General features: G+C 37.0%; 1 protein-coding gene across 11 annotated transcripts in view; it reads left to right on the forward strand.

The window, feature by feature from the left end:
• RGD3 (ROOT GROWTH DEFECTIVE 3) overlaps positions 1-22,180 on the forward strand; it is a 33,675-nt gene that overhangs the window by 5,672 nt on the left and 5,823 nt on the right. For all 11 annotated transcript variants that reach the window (XM_028230759.2, XM_082901205.1, XM_082901207.1 and 8 more), the window contains 20 exons: positions 467-575; positions 663-1,260; positions 1,475-1,607; positions 1,764-1,832; positions 7,699-7,910; positions 8,529-8,769; positions 9,942-10,115; positions 10,263-10,688; positions 10,820-11,263; positions 11,445-11,564; positions 11,643-12,125; positions 13,719-14,257; positions 16,215-16,707; positions 16,790-16,858; positions 18,033-18,137; positions 18,235-18,459; positions 18,725-18,988; positions 19,080-19,129; positions 19,514-19,623; positions 19,695-19,777. In XM_028230759.2, coding sequence (XP_028086560.2) covers positions 467-575; positions 663-1,260; positions 1,475-1,607; positions 1,764-1,832; positions 7,699-7,910; positions 8,529-8,769; positions 9,942-10,115; positions 10,263-10,688; positions 10,820-11,263; positions 11,445-11,564; positions 11,643-12,125; positions 13,719-14,257; positions 16,215-16,707; positions 16,790-16,858; positions 18,033-18,137; positions 18,235-18,459; positions 18,725-18,988; positions 19,080-19,129; positions 19,514-19,623; positions 19,695-19,777 — 4,947 coding nt within the window. The remainder of the gene's footprint in view (positions 1-466; positions 576-662; positions 1,261-1,474; positions 1,608-1,763; positions 1,833-7,698; positions 7,911-8,528; positions 8,770-9,941; positions 10,116-10,262; positions 10,689-10,819; positions 11,264-11,444; positions 11,565-11,642; positions 12,126-13,718; positions 14,258-16,214; positions 16,708-16,789; positions 16,859-18,032; positions 18,138-18,234; positions 18,460-18,724; positions 18,989-19,079; positions 19,130-19,513; positions 19,624-19,694; positions 19,778-22,180) is intronic.

Genomic DNA, 22,180 nt, shown 5'->3' on the forward strand with positions numbered 1-22,180 from the left:
TTATGTTGCGTTATGTTATCACTTTTAGAAGTGGTTTTTGTAATTTACATGTCTATTGGCTTCAAACTAGTTGTATTTCATTTTGCGGATAGCTACATGACTTTTTGCAATGGAAACTGAACCTGTTTTCTTTATCCTAAATATACAGGAGCAAACTTCAAAAATTGTCCTTTTTTTTTTAACCTCTAGATATTTAAATACTTATAAAAACTCATAGAGATGCGATTGTGTGCTCTGTTTTTGTCTATGTGTTCACCATTATGATATGTGATTCATAAGTTTCACCATTATGATATGTGCTTTTGTCCGGATCTTGTGTCCGTGTCCATACTGCTTGGATCAAATTTATTCTCAGACTGTAATTATTCCCAACATAGAAAACAAAAGGAAACAAGAATCGACTTTTAATTTCCTTGTGTTCTATCTTCTTATATGAACTTTGGTTTTAAATTTTCTTTTAATGCAGCCATTTTCGGATCCTATTCCTGATGAAGACAACTTTGAGCATGATGGAGATGGAGGTTGGCCTTTCCATAATTTTGTCGAACAACTCATTGTTGATATGTTTGATCCTGGTAAGCTCTTGTGTATTCTTTTCTGCAATTTTGATCTTCCAGTATTATTTTTACTGAATAAGAGTTTCTCTGATTATATGTTATCAGTTTGGGAGGTTCGCCATGGTAGTGTCATGGCTCTAAGAGAAATTTTAACCCATCAGGGTGCTTGTGCTGGAGTTTATATGCTTGACCTGAGTTCTGATGATCCATTTTCTGAAACAAAAGATAAAGGTCTTGAAGTGACAGTGAAGAGAGAAAGAGAAATTGATTTGAATATGCAAGTGCCAGCAGATGAGATTGAGCCAAACCAGAAGAGGCTGAAGGTTGAAGATTCATCGTCTCCATTAACGGTTACAAGTACAATAATCTCTGCCAGTGGGGATGATAAGTTTGATGCCTGTGTAAAGGTTGAAGATAGTGAAAGGAATTTGTCTGCTGCACCAACTAATGGTGAACTTAATTTTAGTTCTGTTAAGATAGAGCCTCAATCATGCATTGATGGTCATGAAGATCCGGATATGGCTGATGCAAAGGGTTCCTGTGAAGATAATTGTTCAATGGGGAAGATGAATACACTGAAAAGTCTTCCTGAAAATTGTGTGCTGATGAACTTGGTTAAAGTGACTAGGCATTCTTGGCTTAAAAATTGTGAATTTCTTCAAGACTGCGCGATTCGTTTCTTGTGTGTATTGTCACTAGACCGGTATGAATTTGTTTTTCCATTGGGTTCCAGTCATGAACTTTAGTTTCTTATTGATTTTTTCAGTTAGTTGATAGGAATTGACACCTGTCCATAATAATAATCTATAGTTTTGATTCATGAGTTAATTGCAAATATCGTGGTGATGGTTCTGAGAAGTTTTCTTGAAGGTCCTTGCATGAATTTTTTTTCTTCTTTTCATTTCTCTCTTTTGCAGTTTTGGAGACTATGTCTCTGATCAGGTTGTTGCTCCAATACGAGAAACTTGTGCACAAGCATTAGGTGCTGTCCTAAAGTACATGCATTCCTCATTAGTTCATGAGACATTGAATATCTTGCTTCAAATGCAGGTAAATACTGTCTTAAGAACTTGCCTGTTTTTTTATTATTTATAGTTATATTAGATATATGGTTTTGTGACAGTCGTACTCTTTGTACTGCAATAAAGAAGATATATATGATCTGACTGTATCATCTGCTTTAATTGTCTCTTCCTCTTTTTTCAGTGTAGACCAGAATGGGAAGTTCGACATGGGAGTCTTTTGGGTATCAAATATTTGGTTGCTGTGCGACAGGTAAAATTTTGTTATTTGCAATATTTTTGCTATTCCAAAATCTGCTCTGATTCCTGCCACGCTTAGTTCATGTTACGCAAATTGATTAACATTGGAACCATGCGCAAATTCCTATTTCACAAAACTGTGTGGTAGAGAATATGAATTTTTTTTCGTAACCTTGTGGATTGTGGTGTATAATAAGATCCGAACTTTTTTGCCAGTATTATTGTAATTTCTTCTTCTTCTTGATAATGTTTTATAAGCAGAAGCCTTAATTAAGGCTTTGTTTGGATGCATCTTAAAGAATCTGATTTTTTTAAGTAACTTAATTTTTTAAAGCTAAAAGCTAGTTAAAAATATCTTTTTACTAGCTTTTAGCTTAGGAAAAGCTGCTTCTAAACAAGGCCTAAATAAAAGTAAAGCAAAGAATATGTATGTGTGTGTGTGTGTGTGATGTCAAGATTATGGAAAGGGCCTTGTCATGTCAAGATCTCACCTTATAGGGTGCACTGAGTTCTATGATTTTCTCTTATTAATTTCAATGTAAATAATTTAAAGAAGTAAACAGACTACTCGTGTAGCTGAAGGGTACTATCTGTTATGTATCGTCCTTTTTATTATAAATGTTTTAATATCACATTTGGATTGCCTCAAACCTTTCATAGTTGTGATCTGTGTATGCGTTCCCCTATCTGCCACATTCTAGAGTACCTGACTTATTTAGTTCAGGTTCCTCTTCCTATTCCTGTTCCATGTAGCAAAACATTCTGCTTCCCGGTTACAGTGGGTATCTTCCTTTCAGGAATATTATCCTCTCAATTTTGGCAATGTAATTGGACTTGTGGACTTGGTGGTTGAAGTCCTCCAACTAGTTGCAAGCCAATTTCCCGATTGACCTAAACAAACTTTGTCGTTGTTCTCTTATAAATTATTTCCTGTCAAACTTCTAAGGAAGCATCGTAATATTGGAATGTCTGAATCATTTGGTATCAACTTTTTATATAGGTTCGTTAGATGATATTTTCTTTTTATCCCAATTTTTTTACTATCATTTGGTCCCAATTTTTTACGAGCAAGTCACATGTGCAAAAGGCAAGTTGTGTATTGGTTTTTGGAGTTTATTCTTATTTTCTCTTTGAAACTAAAGAAGCCGAACTCAATTGTTGACAAAAATAACTGGGAGTAGAATCAATAGCCAGTTCCCCTTTCTGTTGTGTTATCAAGTATGATTATTTTTTGGTATGATTTGTTATGAAGCGTAAGTCTTACTTTCTCACTCTCGGAATTGATCATTTCTGCCAATATTCAGCTCATCTCAAATTCAACCTCTTGATTCTGTAAATTTTGTAAGGTCATGTCTAGCTCATTGCGCATAATTCAAATTATATCTTTAAGCTGAATTTGGCTACCCTAGAAATGAGCGACGTATGGCATTGTTACAATTATTGTCAACTTTAAAAACTGGTGCTGTTTGAAACCTGTCACCAAAGATTTATGTTCCTGGGATAAGTTGCAGATGGAGGAAATTATGTCCTTTTACTCGCAGGCTTAGTGTTGCTGAGAGTAAAAGAAAATAATTGGAGTGGATGTGGTCCACAGAATTAAGACAGAGTAGCTTAAGTGGAGGAGTGCGTCTGAACTACTGTGTGATAAACGAATACCTATTAGACTAAAAGGGAAGTTCTATAGAACGACTATTAGATCATTGATGTTATATGGGACGTGTAAAGGATTTATGTATTATTGATTGATATACAAGATTGATGTGTTACATTGATGTGTAAATTACAGATGGTGAGGTACTAATTATATAGGAGAGGATTGGGGAGTAGGTGAGTGTGTGTGGTAGGTGAGGTGAGTGTGTGTGGTAGGTGAGTTGAGTGGAGGTGGTAGGTGATGATATATTTTAACAGCCCCCCGCAAACTCAAGGAGGATAGAAACTAACCAACTTGAGTTTGGAGAGAGGAGCAAAACAAGAAAATACATAAAAATAAAAAAAGATAGGAGACACTGTATGGTCGTGTCAGACCGTTGGGGAAGACACTGAAAGGTGGTGTCATAACGTTGTAGAGGACACTGTATGGGGGTGTCATAACCATGTAGAGGACACTGTATGGTGGTGTCATAACGGTGTAGAGGACACTGGATGGCTGTGTCAGACCGCTGTAGCAGATAAAGTCTGGACAGTTGACGAGGTCACACCGGACCGATGGAGAAGCTAACCGGAATCAAATGTCGGGACAGTTTATGGGGTCATGTCGGACCGTTGAAAAAGGCTAACCGGAATCAAATGTCGGGACAGTTTATGGGGTCATGTCGGACCGTTGTAGATGTTGCACCCTCAAAAGGTGTGCCTAAATTTGTCAAAAGGCGTGCCATCAAAAGGCGTGCCCAATTCATCAAAAGGCGTGCCGGATTCATCATGGCGAGGCACGTGAGTGCCTTGGTTGGCGCGCCCGTTTGTCGGCTGGTGGTAAGAGGCGCGCGATGCGCGTGGCTGCCTCGGCTATAAGACGGAGGCTGAGGCAAAAGGCTGAGACAAAAAAAAAAAACTGCGAAAATCCTTGGAAAAAACTCTTCCGTTTCTGAGAGAGAGAGTCTGTAACACTTGCCCAGAAAATGGCTTCATCGTCTTCCCGCGGGCTGCTCACCCTCTTTCCCGACCTCAATGAGTCAACGAGAGAGAGAACTGGTGCGGTGGCACTGAAAACTCAACCAAGCGCCCCGGAGTTTACTCCGTTGAACTTTCCGATGCGGTCTGTGGAGCAAAGAATGGCAGTGCTGTCGGATGTGGAGGCCAATCAGTATACTTTGAAGGCATGTGTGGAAAGCATGACGGCGGTCACAAATTTGTCGAACCGGCTGCAGAGTAGAACAAATGAGGTGCAGCATGTAAACTCCCAGCTGGCTCTGCTCCAACGCATGTATAAGGAGGCGCGAGCAGAGATAAGCGTGCTGAAGGCGGAAAACAAGGAGCTGAAGCGGAAGGCCACGGTGATGTTCCGATTTGGAGGGCCGCCATATGCTGCTGTGGAGGAGCAGGGAGTAGTGATCGTGCCCAGTGGAGTGGGAAACACGGAGGCAACACCGTCAAGGGCCGCACAGGACGGAGGCAAGAAGAAGAGACCTGCAGCAGAGTAGAGAAGAAAAATCCCACGGTGGATGTGGGTGTTTGGTTTTGGTTTGTGTGTCTTGTTTTTTTTTTTTTTTTTTTTTTTTTTTTTTTTTTTTTTTTTTTTGTAAAATGGTGATCGGGGTGAGCCCCAACAGGAATAAAATGAGTGTGGTGTGCAGTTCTTCTTCTTCTGCTGTTTTTTTGTTTTTTTTTTTTGTTTTTTTTTTTTTTATGGGCAAAGAAAGAATAATGAAAACAAGGTTTCGTGACCCACGGTGTTGTGAAAACCGGCAATGGTTTTTTTTTTTTTTTTTTTTTTTTTTTTAAATAATAATAATAATAATAATAGAATATAGTATAATAGTGTGGGGGAACAAGCCCACGAGGAAAAGTAAGAACATTGAGATGCAAATCAAAAAAATATATATATATTATAGTATAATAAAAAAATAATAATAATAAATAAATAAAGAAAGGAATAAAGTGAAAGGAGATAAGAACATGATGATGGCTTTGGTGGGTGGAGGCTGTGGGTGAATTGCAGAAGTGGACGTGGGTGCTGTAGTGAATATAGTATAATAGGCATATATTAAAATAAAAGAAATATTATAGTATAATAAAAAGGGAGATAATAGATATATGTAAAAAAAAAAAAAAGTGGGATTTAAAGTGGAGGTCCTGGTGAACAGAGCACTGAACCTACTATTGATGGAAAACGCATGAAAAGAATGGTTTCGAATAGGGAATCTGCTAGACGCTATTAAAAAAAAAAGAGTGTGGGAACGTTGTGTTGTTGGAAGAATAATAAAAAGAAATAAAATAAAAGAAAATGTGTCTCTTTATGCATGTGCGTGTCGGCCGTGTGTGGTGATGTGGATCTGTGGCCTTCTTTTTTTTTTTTTTTTTTTTGTTGTTTTGTTTTTTTTTTTTTTTTTTTTTTTTGATAAGGTCCAGATACTAAAATAGTACTTCTAGGCAGTGGAAATAACAAAATCTTATGATATGAAAAAAGTTCTCCAGTGCAGCTCCATTTGTGCTTGACTTCAACCACTTAGCGATACTTGATGAAACCGATTTCCTTGGCGTTGCTGCGGAAGCACTGCCTGCAACACATGAGACCGTACTTCCTGATCAACCCATGAGGGTTCCCACAGACGCGGCAAGTACGCGATCCAGGGCCATAGGGCTTGGGATGCGAGTTCCAGATGTTCGAGTGACCCATCTTCTCTCAGAGCTGTGTAGTGTTGTTCTTCAAAACACTAGCTAGATTTGGAGACGATGACCAAAATTGAGGCGGTTTCGGATAAAGCTCGACGAGTAGAAGGAGGTGTGAAAGAGATGGCTGCGAAAGCTAAGGGTGGTGCTGGTTGGAGTCTCTGCAAAGCGAGGGACTTGGGGCGAGTTCGAACACCAAGAGAGGACTGAGAGAGAGCCGTGGGCCTTGGTGATCGATGGCGCAAGTGGCGAAGCCGGACTTGGCGAAGAGGACGGAGGTGAGCTGAATGAGCCAGCTCGACTCGCCGGTGAAGCCGTGGACGACGGCAACTATTCCGATGATTCAGTTATGGGATTTGTGGCAGCGGATGGAAGGTATGTGTAGAGGTCCGGCGGGCGGCCAAGGCGAGGCTGCCGCCCGCCGGTGAAGCAGAATTACTAGCTTCTTAACCTTGCTCTGATACCATGTAAAGGATTTATGTATTATTGATTGATATACAAGATTGATGTGTTACATTGATGTGTAAATTACAGATGGTGAGGTACTAATTATATAGGAGAGGATTGGGGAGTAGGTGAGTGTGTGTGGTAGGTGAGGTGAGTGTGTGTGGTAGGTGAGTTGAGTGGAGGTGGTAGGTGATGATATATTTTAACAGGACGGAATGTAGGGCAATTAATAAATAACATGTAGATAAGATGAGTGTTGCTGAGAGGAGGATGCTAAGGTGGATGTGTGTAAGACAGGAAATGACAGGATTAGGAATGAGTATATTCGAGAATAGGTACAAATAGTACCCGATAGAAGTTAAGTTGAGAGAGAATAGATTGAGATGGTTTGGTCATATACAACGAAGACAAACAGAGGCAGTAGTGAAGAGTTGCGATACAGTGACGGTAGATGGTAGTGTTAGGGGAAGGGGTAGACCTAGATTAACGTGGACTAATGTAGTAAATAGAGATATGGATCTTCTTAATTTGACTAACAAAATGACCTTGGACAGAGTTGAGTGGAGAAGAAGGATTCATGTAGTTGAGCTCATTTGATGGGACTTAAGGCTTGGCTTGGTTTGGTTTGGTTTGGTTTGGTTTGGTTTTCCCTCAGGCTTAGTGAAGAATTGACAGTCTATTGGACATTAATAATATGCCCATATTACATGACGTGATTATATCACGTGGCAAAATTATTAAATCATTTGCCTTTTGCTTTCTATCTACAGAGAAAAAAATAGATACACAATAATAACTGAATGTATCTTCTGCTCTTCAGAATTTACAAAGTATTTCAGTATACCAACAACTGTACATAGGATGCCTCTGTGATATAGTAAGAAAGTGAAATTAGTAGTTTCATATTTGTACGTATGCGTTATTATTATTGCCTGTATGCCTGTCTTTATTCTGCCTTAGTGTTTTTTCCCTCCTTAGTTGCCACTGCCCAAGAACGTTTCATTGTTTCTATGTTGTATTTCTTCTGCTCGTATTTTTTTTGTTGCTCATGTTAGTGATTGTTGCTTTTTTGTTTATTTCTTCTGTGATTCTTTTGTTGACATTAGGAGATGCTCGATGATTTGCTTGGCCATGTTCTCCCTGCATGCAAAGCAGGGCTGGAGGATCCTGATGATGATGTAAGAGCGGTTGCTGCAGATGCCCTAATACCTACTGCTGCTGCTATTGTTTCTCTGAAGGGTCAAACATTGCATTCTATTGTTATGCTACTCTGGGATATCTTGCTTGACCTGGATGATTTAAGTCCATCAACTAGCAGGTATTTTTGCACAATGGGTTCCTTATTGCTGTCCTTTATTGCTTTATATATTATTTAAGTATTCATGATATATATTACATTTTTGGTACAATCTACAATGCATATAAGTAACCAAACAATGCCAGTGTATGCTTGTATGGGTTCCCACCTGCATAAATGAACTAGAAAATGCCAAAGGAAAATATGTGGCTGGTTATGAGAGAGTTATTGACTGACATTACTTCAGCAAGGAGTACAAACAAGGACTTGAATAGAAGGCCCACAAATTTTAATAATTTCTGATTTGGAATTTGCTGGAAGAACAAGCAGAAACTAGCTGATTTACATGGCAGTGAAAACAATAGAATGTAGAAAATGGTGGGTGATCATGTTTTGTGGAGCATTAGAAATGAGAGGAATAGAATGATTTTGAATATGTTGAAATTTTAATGTAAGAATAAAATGTATCACACTTTGGTGGGTGAAGGAAGGTAATTTTTTTTAGTCTCTTCGTGAGTAGAAATAAAATTAATTGGCAGAGATTTATAATTGTAAGCTTAGAATTTCGTTTTGGAAGTTAAAATGATGGGTATATTTTGCATCAATAATTTTGTAATTGTTCATTTATTTGTGTTGCAGTGTGATGAATTTGTTGGCAGAAATCTATTCTCAGGAAGAGATGATTCCTAAGATGTCTGGAATACTGCCATCAAAAATGAAACAGGAATTTGATCTAAATGAACTTGTTGGTCTAGATGATCTTGGAGAAGGAACAAGTACTCAGGAAAATCCCTATATGTTATCAACATTGGCACCACGGTTATGGCCATTTATGAGGCATAGTATCACGTCAGTCCGTTATTCAGCTATTCGTACTTTGGTAAGTTTTTATTTTGTGCCTTTTTATTTACAACTTAACAGAACTTTTGATTGCTTTGGTGATTTGTTTATTTTGCTATACTTTCTTAATGAAATCTTGTTGAAAAAGGGAATTTATTTTCATCTTTATGTTGTGCTATCTTAGCTTGCCTGGAATCGTTTTTTTATCTTCATTTTGTGCTTACTTAGCATGGCTGATTGTATGGTTTTAAATTGTGGTATCACCTGGTGTAACAGTTGCGGTAGTGTGTAACGGGTATTGAGACTATAATGCAATGTATAACAAGAATTGAAAACCAAACTCATGAATTTTGTTCAAGCACTAGGAAATGCCAAAAAAACTCATAAATAAGTATGTTCTAACTTTATTTATCACAATTTGAATGTTTCTTTTTAATCAACTTTATGGCACCTAAAACGTGATCTGGAAGAAATTATTAAATTTTATGTTGTTTTTAAGGCTAAAAAAATTGAAAATTTCATGTAGAAGAGGTTTTTACGATCTAGGATAGTTAGAAATTCTAGAATAGATAATTGACAATTCATAAAAATAAAGTAAACATAATGCAATTTGTTGGCACAATGATACTCGTACATAAAACACAGCTTCAATGCCAAATCAATCCTCAATCTTCGTTGAAATCACTTGATCGTTACACACTTAGCTGAAAACCTGAAGAAACAAGTGAGTAGATTTAGCGTCAAAGTATCTTGAGATGAGTAGATCTAGGCTTATAATACAAGTGGTGAGGAGTATTACATGGAGATACGACAGAACTGAGGAAATAAAAAGGAACCCATCACGTCAGGACTTGCTTTTTTAGCACAGAGTGTGTAGCAGTGGGTAAAGGGCAATTTCTTGGGAATATCAGCCGATTCTTTCCAATAAGGAAACACTACCCGATACATATTGGCTGTTACTTGTTTGTGATTTTATTTCACGGTAATATGAAGAAGAGAATCCAAATTAGGAGGCCCAAAATTCATTATGTTATGGCCAATAGTTACTTAATGGCCGATTTTTCTGTTCATGGTTGGCTGTGACAATTGGTTTTGAGATATTTGTCTTTTCAATATCTATATTTTTGTGTGATTTTGTTTTTTCTGTTCTCATCTGCATTTTTGCAAGTTAGATACGTATGTGTTATCTCATCCTTAGAATTTCACATGCAGGAACGGCTTCTTGAAGCTGGATACAAAAGGAACATAGCTGAGTCCTCTTCGACTTCTTTTTGGCCTTCTTTTATTTTGGGTGATACACTTAGGATTGTTTTTCAGAACTTGCTCCTAGAATCAAATGCTGAAATATTGCAATGTTCAGAGAGGGTTTGGAGGCTCCTCCTTCAGGTTTTAAATTCATTGGAGTGAACACTTTCATTAAAACTCAGTTTGTTCATCTTGCACTATCTTATTATTCTTAATGCTTGAAATGGTTGGTTTATTTTTTTATTTTTTTCTTGTTGCTGCAATTCTTGTTCCTTCAATTGATATTAGTGCTCAGTGGAAGACTTGGAAGCTGCTGCCAAGTTGTATATTTCTTATTGGTTAGAACTGGCAACTACTCCTTATGGTTCACCCCTGGATGCCACAAAAATGTTTTGGCCTGTAGCTCTTCCTCGTAAAAGTCACTTTAAAGCAGCAGCTAAGATGAGAGCCTTGAAGCTTGAGAGTGATTCTTGTGTAAGTGTTGCTTCAGATTATGCGAAAGCTACCGTTTCACAGGAGAAAAACGGAGATCCGTCCACCAACCCGATCAAGATAATTGTTGGTGCCGATGTGGAAATGTCCATCTCTCATACACGAGTAGTTACAGCAACAGCGTTGGGAACTTTCATTTCTAAGTTGCTCGAGGGTTGTATGCAATATGTAGTCGATCCATTGTGGAAGGCCCTTACCTCTTTATCTGGAGTTCAGCGGCAGGTACCAGTTATTCCTTTTAATGGAACAGAAAATTCAACAGCTACCCCCTTCTCCCTCCCCTTCCCCTTCACCGCCTCTTCAATTCCTTTTTGTCTCCTCTGACTTACTGGGTTTATTGTTCATTTTATTAGGTGGCTTCCATGGTTCTTATTTCTTGGTTCAAGGAGGTTAAAACCAAGCAACTTTCTGGAACCACAAGTTTTTTCCTCAGTTTTTCCAACAATTTAAAGAACTGGTTGTTGGATTTATTAGGATGCAGTGACCCTGCATTCCCTACGAAAGATTCCCTTCTTCCTTACACGGAACTTTCAAGGACATATGCTAAGATGCGGAATGAGGCTGGTCAATTGTTTCGTGCTGTTGAAGCATCTGGCATGTTTAATAGTTTGTTGTCAACTACCAAAATTGACCTGGAAAGTGTGAGTGCAGATGATGCAATGAGTTTTGCATCAAGACTTCCACTGCTAAGTAATGATACTGCGAGTGAAGAAACTGTAGGAAGGAACATTGTTGATGAATTAGAATCATTGAAACAAAGACTTTTGTCAACTGCAGGCTATTTAAAATGTGTCCAGGTATGGTTGAAATGTAATTGTGAAACCATTTTTGCAGCTTCAAAAAGCGTTATTAAGTCCAAGATTCCCCCCACCCCCAAAAAAAAATTTATTGTCTTTTACATTGTGAATTCTTGTGTGATTTGTTTATTGTTGGTTAAAAGGATCCATTAGCTATATCTAATTTTTAAATGATTCACAGGGTAATTTGCATGTTACGGTCTGTTCTTTAGTTGCTGCTGCTGTTATTTGGATGTCAGAGCTTCCTGCAAAGCTTAATCCAATTATATTACCTTTAATGGCTTCTATTAAAAGAGAGCAGGTATACCATTTTAAGCATATACTATTTTGATAACATGGCATTCATTCAATTCTAACATGTCTTGCTTTCCTTTTCAAGGAGGAAATTCTTCAAAATAAGGCAGCTGAGGCACTTGCGGAGCTTATTTCTCATTGTATTGCACGTAAGCCTAGTCCAAATGACAAGCTAATTAAGAATCTGTGTAGTTTGACGTGCATGGATCCTTGTGAGACTCCACAAGCTGCAGTCTTGAGCTCCATAGAAACTATTGAGGATCAAGATCTCCTCTCCTTTGGGAGCAGTACCGGTAAGCAGAAGTCAAAGGTTCATATGCTAGCTTCTGGTGAGGACCGGTCAAGGGTTGAGGGCTTTATTAGCAGACGAGGTTCTGAACTTGCACTGAAGCATTTGTGCAAGAAGTTTGGTGCTTCATTGTTTGATATGATTCCTAAACTGTGGGATTGTCTTACTGAAGTCCTCAAACCCGGTAGTCTTGAAGGGCTGACTTCAGAAGATGAAAAGGATATTACTCAAGTCATCGAATCCATTAAGGATCCTCAGATATTGATAAATAATATCCAGGTTGATACCATCCTTGCACTTTCAGGTTTTGATCTATTATGTCCTTGTTACCATAACAAACTATCGTGATGCATCATTTGTAGTTGCATTTGTCTAATTGAAATTATGAGGGTTGGTCTTGTGATGGTTGAGCCTGTTATTGAGATTACCACGTGAATTGCAACTGGTTTCTAGAATCTTCATCATTCCAACAGTTTTGTTGTTTTCTCTAATTTGAATCATTTTGAAGTACTGTGGTTTAGGAGAACATATGAAATATAATAGGATTTAGGAAAAATATGGAATTATCATCTCCCATCCATGTGAGAAGCAAGAAATATTTCTTTACTAGCAAATGTGATCTTTAATTATCATATAAAATTAGAAGATTCAAGTGTCTAAATTGGATATGGGTTATCAAACACGCCACGCATCCTTACCCTTGTCATATCCCGCGGACATGAGCACTGTGGGAGAAGTAGAAAAGTCCATATGACACCCTCCTATGAAGCACGGACATGGATACGAACACGGACACGGGAAACAGCAATTTCCAAAAAATGGGGATACGAACACGGCAATTTTTTTTTAATTTTTTTTTTTTATAAATATTTTTATTTATGCATTAATTATTTTATTTATTTATTTCCTTTTTTGAATAATATGTTTTTGGTAATTTTTTTATTTTATATACATGTGTTTTTTTTATTAATATGTATGAGTAGTATATATTATGTTACATATACTTATAAAATAATATGATTTTATTAATATTATCTTATATATACTTATATATATATATATAAGAGATAAGAAAGAAAGCGAAGGGACAGAGATGGCGAGAGAGAGAGAAGACGACGCGAGCGAGACATGGTTCGATGGTTCAATGCGAGACGAGATCGATGGTTTGATGCGAGTGAGACGAGATCGATGGTTCGAGTCAACTGGATGTTCGACGACTGGAGTCGAAGGTTTGTCTTTTCACTCTTCCTTCATACTCTCTCTCCTTTGTCTCTCTGTCCTCACCGTGTCCAAATCTGGACAAGCGTGTCCCTGACGTGTCCCATGCAAAAATAATAATTAAATCCTGTACGTGTCCCCGGCGTGCCCCCGTGTCCGACATGGCCACGGCGCCAATTTTGCCGTGTCCATGCGTCATAGACACCCTCTTTCTCATGCCATACTGATCTTAGTGTCTATCTCTTTAAATGAGAAGATATCTGCTGAAGCATGAGGACTGCAAACTTCACGCACTGGATTTGATATGGCCCAATGCAGCTCCTTGAACAGAGAACTTATTCTGTGGCTGGCATAGTGTTGCACATGTTAATCTACCACACAGCACTAACTAGTTTGAATTTTGTAATGAATCTTGGTCAAATCTAAAATTTTGAATTTTTTGCAAGTGGTGAGAAATATAACAAGTTTTACTGTTATATAGGTGTTTGCTATAATTTGGTTCAAAACACAGGCCCATGTACTTTTTGCAGTTAGTCTTGAACTTGAAACTAATAATGTATCAGGATCCTGATCCTCTCATATGCTTGCTTAATTCTTTCTTGATTTGAGCCTTTACACTTTCGTTTTTATTTTTGTATCATTTTTTATTGGCAGGTTGTGCGTTCTGTTGCGCCTATGCTGGATGAGACACTACGGCCAAAACTGCTCACACTTCTCCCATGCATTTTCAAATGTATTCGCCATTCCCATGTTGCTGTTAGGCTGGCTGCTTCAAGGTGTATCGCATCAATGGCCAAGTCAATGACAGTGAACGTGATGGGTGCTGTAATTGTAAATGTCATTCCTATGTTAGGTGACATGACGTCTGTATATGCCAGACAAGGAGCTGGCATACTTGTTAGTCTTCTTGTTCAGGGCTTGGGCGTGGAGCTGGTCTCTTATGCTCCGTTGTTAGTTGTACCACTGTTGAGGTGTATGAGCGATTGCGATCAATCTGTCAGACAGAGCGTAACACACAGTTTTGCTGCCCTCGTGCCTCTTCTTCCATTAGCACGGGGATTATCTCCACCTATAGACCTAAGTGACAGCTTATCTAGCAGTAAAGAAGATGCACAATTTCTGGAGCAACTAGTTGACAACTCCCATATTGATGATTATGAGCTCTCCACCGAATTAAAAGTGATTCTAAGGAGGTAGTTTTTATTTATATATTTTTTAAAGGAGGTAGTTTTGTTACATTTCACTCTATGTTCAAGAAGTCAAGGATCACATTTGATCATCTTATGGAATGGTTCTACATTGTAGGAAGTCTAATAAACTACAAAAAAGATGCAAAAGAACATAATAGGGTTTACAGATATTATAATAGAAATGAATTATTAGTAATGATAAATAGAAAATTTTCTTGTTTTGTAAAAAAATTGATTTTATGTTATATATATTGATATCTCTGTTATTAGAATCATATGATTCGTGATTTGAATCGTATGATTCAATTCAATTCGGTGGATAATCGACACAAACAGGTTGTGTGAATCGCAAATAGTTATGAATCGTTAGTGAATCAAATCGAATCGATTTGATTTGCTAAAATCGATGTTTGACTTTCTTTTTTGGTTTTGTATTGTTGGAAAAGGGTAAACCTTTTTATGGTCTTTAGTATTACTGTATGCCATCTTTTGACTTTCTCTCTCTCTATTTACTCTCAAATACTCAAACCTTAGAGAAAAAAATGAACTTTCTCTCTCTACAATATTCTAGGCATACATATTTAATTTTATCTAAATACTTGCATTTACAAAATGATTTTTTTTATGGCATTAAAAAAGACTTTTGAAAAAATTTGAAGATTTTGGTTTTTTAACCTTGTAAAAAGTTAAAAACATTGGTGTTGAGTTATTGTTACTTAAAAACTAAAAGTTTGTTTTTGTTTGCTTTCTTTATTAAGAATGGTTGATAAGAAATAGTATCTAAAAGGGAAAAGGTGAAGTAGTAAACATGGAAACCCTTGTTAACTTCTCACCCATACCACATGATCATCATTTAAAACAATATTTTCATTGATTTAAATATAAATATTTCATATTTATTAGATATTTAACATCTAAGTGTGTACATATGTTTTTCTATGTAATTTAAAAAAGTTGACCGAATATTTACAATTCACGATTCGAATCCCGATTTGAAAACTATGATTGGTATTTATTTATTGCCATGTAAAGTTTTGAAAATTTTCATGTCGTGTCTCCATATTGTGTCTTTGTTCGGGTGTCGTGTCCTCATCCGTGATTCTTATCTAATGTAAGAAAATGATTGAGAACATAAATTTTGTAACTTCAGGAAGTTCTCCTTTTTTGTAAAATCTATTTTATCAGTGGAGAGTAGAGACTATGATCGGGTGTCTCATACACCTTGGGTCTATGAAATGGTTGGATCCTCTTTTCCTGGCTGGTTTCATTGTGGAAAAGAAGCGAACCTTCTGTTTCCTAGAATAGAACATATGAGTGAGCCTGGGTTTGATATTTCTCAGCTAGAGTAACTGGTGGTATTAATCCCCAGAGGTTCTCTTTTCCCCTAAATACTCTGCTTAAATCTCCTAGTTCCCCCTACACTACTTCTATGTTGTTCTTTCTTCTATTTTCTTTTCGTTCTTCTTTCCTTTTTCTCCCCCTTTTTTTGTGTGGAAATTCTTCTCTAATTCTATCTTTCTCACTATCTCCTGATGTTAGTAAGACAATCCAAGTCCCATCAGTTGTCAACCAGCTCATGTGCTGTTAACTTTCTAGTGAATTTAAGCTGTGCTGCTCAACTTATATGATCTTTGCAGTAGAGAAAATATGTCAAGTAGGATTTACAGATTTCTATTTATTATATATATATATATGAATCTATACTAAAAGTTTGTTGTAATTTGAACCCTTTTCGGATGCCTTTTTTGAATGTCAATTCATTACTGCTATTACTATCTCACTTGCTTACTATATGTATTTCCTTGGCTTTTAATCATAATATGTGGCTGTATTTGAACCTAATTTGGGAATCTTCAGTTTTAATTATTATTATTATTATTATTATTATTATTATTATTATTATTATTGTTTTAAAATTATTACTTTTTGGCAGTCATATTTTCTTGTTTGGTGCTTCCAGGTACCAACAGGAAGGTATAAACTGGTTGGCTTTTTTGAAGCGTTTTAACCTCCATGGAATCTTATGCGATGATATGGGCCTTGGTAAAACACTTCAAGCATCAGCAATCTTGGCATCTGACATAGCAGAGCACCGTGCTGCAGATGCTGGCAAGGATCCTCCATCATCACTAATTATTTGCCCATCAACGCTTGTTGGACACTGGGTCTATGAGATAGAGAAATTCATTGATGCGTCTTTAATAACCACACTTCAATATGCTGGTTCAGCTCAAGAGCGAATTTTACTTCGAAGTCAATTTGATAAGCATAATGTCATTATAACATCATATGATGTGGTCCGCAAAGACATTGATTATCTTGGACAGCTTTTCTGGAACTATTGTATTTTAGATGAGGGTCATATCATCAAGAATTCTAAGTCTAAAATCACCTGTGCTGTGAAACAGTTGAAGGCCCAACACCGCCTCGTATTGAGTGGAACACCAATACAGGTTGTTGCTAGTGTAAATACTTGGTGAGCATTGAAAAATAGTTTTAAAGTTTTCCTGACAAATGATTTGCCTCGTGTTGCAGAATAATGTCTTGGATCTGTGGTCCCTATTTGACTTTCTAATGCCAGGATTTCTTGGAACTGAGAGACAGGCATGTTTTTTCCATCTGTGTTATGTTTCTATGTAGTTATCCTGCAGTAAGTTTTTATTGAACATTTAGTGCATGCAGTATCTGTTCTTAGTTTCATTTGCTGTTTGTTGGATAGTCATAGTCATGAAGAATGTGAATGTTAAAAAGCAATACATAAATGTATAGGAAGCATGTAAATAAGATATTTTAATGACCACATGGCTAAGAAGCTGGGCCTAGTGTATGTGAAATTTCACCTCCATTATGGACTGCAATACGGATTTGAACTATGAGTGTACATTGAACTCTCAGACCTGTATTATGTTTCCCAAACTTAAAACTTATCCTGATAAATTAGCATGATAGTAAATATTGCATTAGCTAAGACAAATTTTTGTATATATAGTGAATGGTGTCAGGAAATTATTTGTGTTATGCACCACAGTATCTGCGAATTGATCATTGGATATCGTACAGTGCATAGATGTATCTTCACCTTGCCACAGAAGGTTGTGAGCAACATATCAGTTATTATCTCTTACACATTTGCCTTTGTTTGTTTTGCATGTAGATTTTTAGAAGAACAAATATATGGAAATTAATCTAGATTGAATATGTCTGCATTTGCCATATTCTGTTGTATACGTACATTTTTATTTTGTGGGTGAAGCCATTGGATTTTTTGTGGAATTGACTTGTTTGATTTTTGCATGTTCTTAAAATTATTTCTTCCAGTCAGTCAAGTACTACTGTAAATGGTTGATTAACATACTGGTTTTGGATCACTTGTAACTGGTGCATATCATTGCTCTATGGCTCTTATGACCTTATTGCGTTGTCAAATAACATGCAGAAGTGTCATTATATACCAAAAATGTCTTGTTGCAAGTAAGTTTTCTCAATAAATTAGCCACCTTCATAAGAGGTTCATTTCCAGGTTGAGTTGCATGATACATTGAAGGAAGCTATGGGCAAGAACTGAAATATTAGACTATATATGTGTGTATATATAGATTGAAAGATAGATATGTAGATGTGTATTTGTAGGGGATTGCTAGCTCCCATAATAAAGATAGATATATCGGTGTAGAAATCCCTATATATACAGTGATTCTATCTCCATGTGCCATTGGTTTAAATTTAATTTGTAGTTATGTTATGAGACTGAGGATAATTCATTGGACCACTTTGACAGTTCCAAGCCACTTATGGAAAACCACTGCTGGCAGCTAGGGATTCTAAATGTTCAGCCAAGGATGCCGAAGCAGGGGCACTTGCCATGGAAGCATTACACAAGCAGGTGCCTTCTCTTTACACTTTTTTAAGCTGGTGATAACTTTTAAGAATCAAATAGCTCCATGCTTTCACTTCTGGCTGAAAGATTATGTATGAATCAGGTCATGCCTTTTCTCCTCCGCCGAACAAAAGATGAGGTCTTGTCTGATCTGCCAGAGAAAATTATTCAGGATAGATATTGTGACCTGAGTCCTGTCCAATTAAAACTTTATGAGCGGTTTTCTGGTTCACACATGAGACAAGAAATTTCAAGCATGGTAAAGTCAAATGAGCGAGATACAGGAGAAAGTAGTGCTTCACCCAGAGCATCTTCTCATGTTTTCCAGGTAAAGCGATAACAATAATGCTACACAAGACCTTTCTATCCTATATTATTTTTACCATCTTACTTGTCAACACAATATTGGTGTAATGGGTCCCACCACTTGTGTATATCGCCAATGCAGTGCTAAGAACTAGACTGACACATCAGATGGTAGGATAAGATGGTAGAAATAGATGGTCGTCGTTGTAGCATTATTTAAGCGATAATTCTCTTTATTAGTTCATCCCATTTGTAGTACCTGATGTCTGTCCTATGTAATGTTTCAGGCGCTTCAATACTTGCTGAAACTTTGTGGTCATCCATTGCTTGTCATTGGGGAAAAGATTCCCGATTCATTCTCATGCGTTTTGTCAGAACTTTTCCCTGCCAATTCTGACATTATTTCAGAACTCCATAAACTCCACCACTCTCCAAAATTAGTTGCTCTTCAGGAGATTCTGGAAGAGTGTGGAATAGGTGTTGATGCCTCATCTTCTGAAGGCTGTGTTAGTGTTGGCCAGCACAGAGTTTTGATATTTGCCCAACACAAAGTAAGCTTTACTTTGCCTTTGACAAACTTTTTTATGTGAGTCTTATGTTCTTTCAATGTGATCTGTTATGTAACTGTGACATTGCATGCAGGCTTTTCTTGACATAATTGAAAGAGACCTGTTTCATGGTCATATGAAGAGGTGAGTCCTCTGCTTCTTTATTTTATATTGAAGGAAAAATAATGGTTGGTCATGTAATGGTTTCATCAAGTTGTAGTTTATGGTTTCATGCTCATATTGAAGGTAAAAAACTCACTATACCTTGTATCTTCCCACTGATATCTATTAGTGTCAAATCAACAAAAGATGAATGCTTGAAGCTCAATGTTTTATGGAGGCCTCTTTTCATCACCTCAAGTCATGTTTTACTCATTGATTCTTGCAGGACTCATAGAGTAACTGTAACAAATATATATTCACTGGCTGGAATAATACCTGCCATTTCCTTTTGTTAAAATAAAAGGTCTCACATTTGTATTTGACTTGTTTCATTGTTCTAATAATTTTGTACTTGCTGTAAAGCAGTGTCACATATTTGAGGCTTGATGGATCAGTTGAACCAGAAAAGCGTTTTGATATTGTAAAGGCTTTCAATTCAGACCCTACTATTGATGTACTACTGCTCACTACACATGGTAAGATTTTATTATATACAGCATACAGTCTTGGGTTAGGAATTTCACTAATCTCTAATCTCTTCCTGCAGTTGGTGGACTTGGTTTGAACCTAACGTCAGCTGACACCCTCGTTTTCATGGAGCATGACTGGAATCCTATGCGAGATCATCAGGTATATAAAATCTACACTAATTTTCTGTGGCTAGATTACTTTCTAGTAAGAAAAGGGGACTGTAAAAAATGTAGTGGCTGTAAGGTGATTCTTAGATAGAGCTTGACGTCTCAATAGAGGATTTTGGTACTAGATTTATGCTTTAAAGGGCAATACCAAACTCAGAAAGAAAGATAGTGGGTGTCGCAGAATTAGATGATGGGACCTAAAAAGGGATAAACTATTTAAGAATAGAATAGATAAAGAAGGTATTTGGTACTTGGAAGATGATGCTAACACTATGTGGAACTCGAAAAGAAAGAGACCCAACTTTAGGGAAACTTGGAGATGGAGAAAGGAGGTCTAAGCGGTAATAAAGACGAAAAAAGAGAGCTTTAAAAAGTGGCAGAATGATAGAATTGAGGAAAACCTTAAGCACCACAGACTGGCCAATAAGAAGATCAAAAAAAATAGTGAGAGAGACTAAGTTGAAAACCTATGATGACCTATACACTAGACTAGATAGTAAGGAAGGGGAGAAGAAGATATACAAACTTGCTAAAATAAGAGAGAGGAAAATAAGAGATTTTAATCTGGTTAAGTGCAGCAAGAGTGAGGACTTTAAGGTGTTGGTGAAGGATGAAGAGATTAAGGAGAGGTGGAAGAACTATTTTGAAAAATTGTTAAATGAGGAACATGAAAGCAGGTCAAACAGGGAGGAAGTAGGCAGTAATACGGAAAACCAGGACTATAGGTTCTATCGTAGGATTAGGGACTTTGAAATGGAGTTTACATTTAAGAAGATGAAATTGAATAAGGCTTTAGGATCTGATGATATACCTATTGAAGTGTGGAAATGTTTGGGTAAGAAGGGGGCTGTGATTGACTAGGCTATCTAGCAAGATTTTATTGGCTAGGAAAATGTCAGAGGAGTGGATGAAGAGTATTTTAGTGCCAATATATAAGAATAAAGGAGATGTCCAGAATTGTAACAACTATAGAGGAATCAAGTTAATGTGTCACACAATGAAAGTGTGGGAGAGAGTGATGGAACGTCAATTACGAGATGTAACAGAGGTGCCAAAAAATCAGTTTGGGTTTATGCCTAGTAGGTGAACAATGGAAGCAATCTATCTTTTGAAGAGAGTAATAGAAAAGTATAGAGAAAAGAAAAGAGACATTCATATGGTTTTTATCGATCTTGAGAAAGTATATAATAGAGTGTCTTGGGATATAATTTGGTGGGCGTCAAAGAAGAAAGAGGTGACAAAAGGTTATGTTGATGTAATTAGGGATATGTATGAAGGTGTAGTGATCACTATTAGATCTCCTGCTGGAGAGATGAGTGAATTTTCAATTTTTGTAGGGTTACACCAAGGATCAACTTTAAGTCTTTATCTTTTCGTTTTAGTTATGGATGAGTTGATGCACAATATTCAGGATGATGTGTTATGGTATATGCTTTTTGCAGATGATATCGTGTTAGTGGATGAGATTAGAGAATGAATTAGCACTGAGTTGGAGATTTGGAAAAAAATACTTGAATCTAAAGGATTTAGAATAAACAGAACTAAGACAGAGTATATAGAATGAAATTTTAGTAACAGTCACAAGGGAAACAAAGAAGAAGTGAAGATTGAGAATCAAGAACTACCGAAGAGTGATCATTTTTGTTATTTAGGATCGATTGTCACAACAATTGGGGAGATCGGAGTGGATGTGATCCACAAAATTAAGGCGGGGTGGCTTAAGTAGAGGAGTGCATCTAGAGTACTGTGCAATAAACGACTACCTATTAGACTAAAATGGAAGTTTTATAAAACGGCTATTAGACCAGCAATGTTGTATGGGACGGAATGTTGGGCAACTAAGAAACAATATGTAGATAAGATGAGTGTTGCTAAGATGAGGATGTTGAGGTGGATTTGTGGCAAGACTAGAAAAGACCGTGTTAGGAATGAGTATATTCGAGAATGGATAGGAATAGTACTGATAGAAGATAAGTTGAAAGAGAATAGATTGAGGTGGTTTGGTCGTATACAATGGAGACAAACAGAGGCAGTAGTGAAAAGATGTGATACAGTTACGGTAGATGGTAGTGTTAGGGAAAGGGGTAAACTTAGATTGATGTGGACTAGTATAGTGTTAGAATTTCCCATCTTTACCTTCACCTACTCCACTACACACTCCACTTCACCTACCTCCACTTCACCACACACTCCACTTCACCTAACCCACTATCACCTCCACTACACCTACTACCACATTTTCTTCTATATATAGATTGTATAGGAATTGTAATTAATCAATCTTGTAATACATCAAGATCAAACAATCAATAATACAGTATTTTTTAACATGGTATCAGAGCAGGTTTAGAACCTACTATTTTTTTCGCTTCACCGGCGGGCGGCAACCTCACCT

This window comes from Camellia sinensis, chromosome 13, assembly GCF_055761805.1.
Source record: "Camellia sinensis isolate YWXY chromosome 13, ASM5576180v1, whole genome shotgun sequence".
NCBI lineage: Eukaryota > Viridiplantae > Streptophyta > Magnoliopsida > Ericales > Theaceae > Camellia > Camellia sinensis.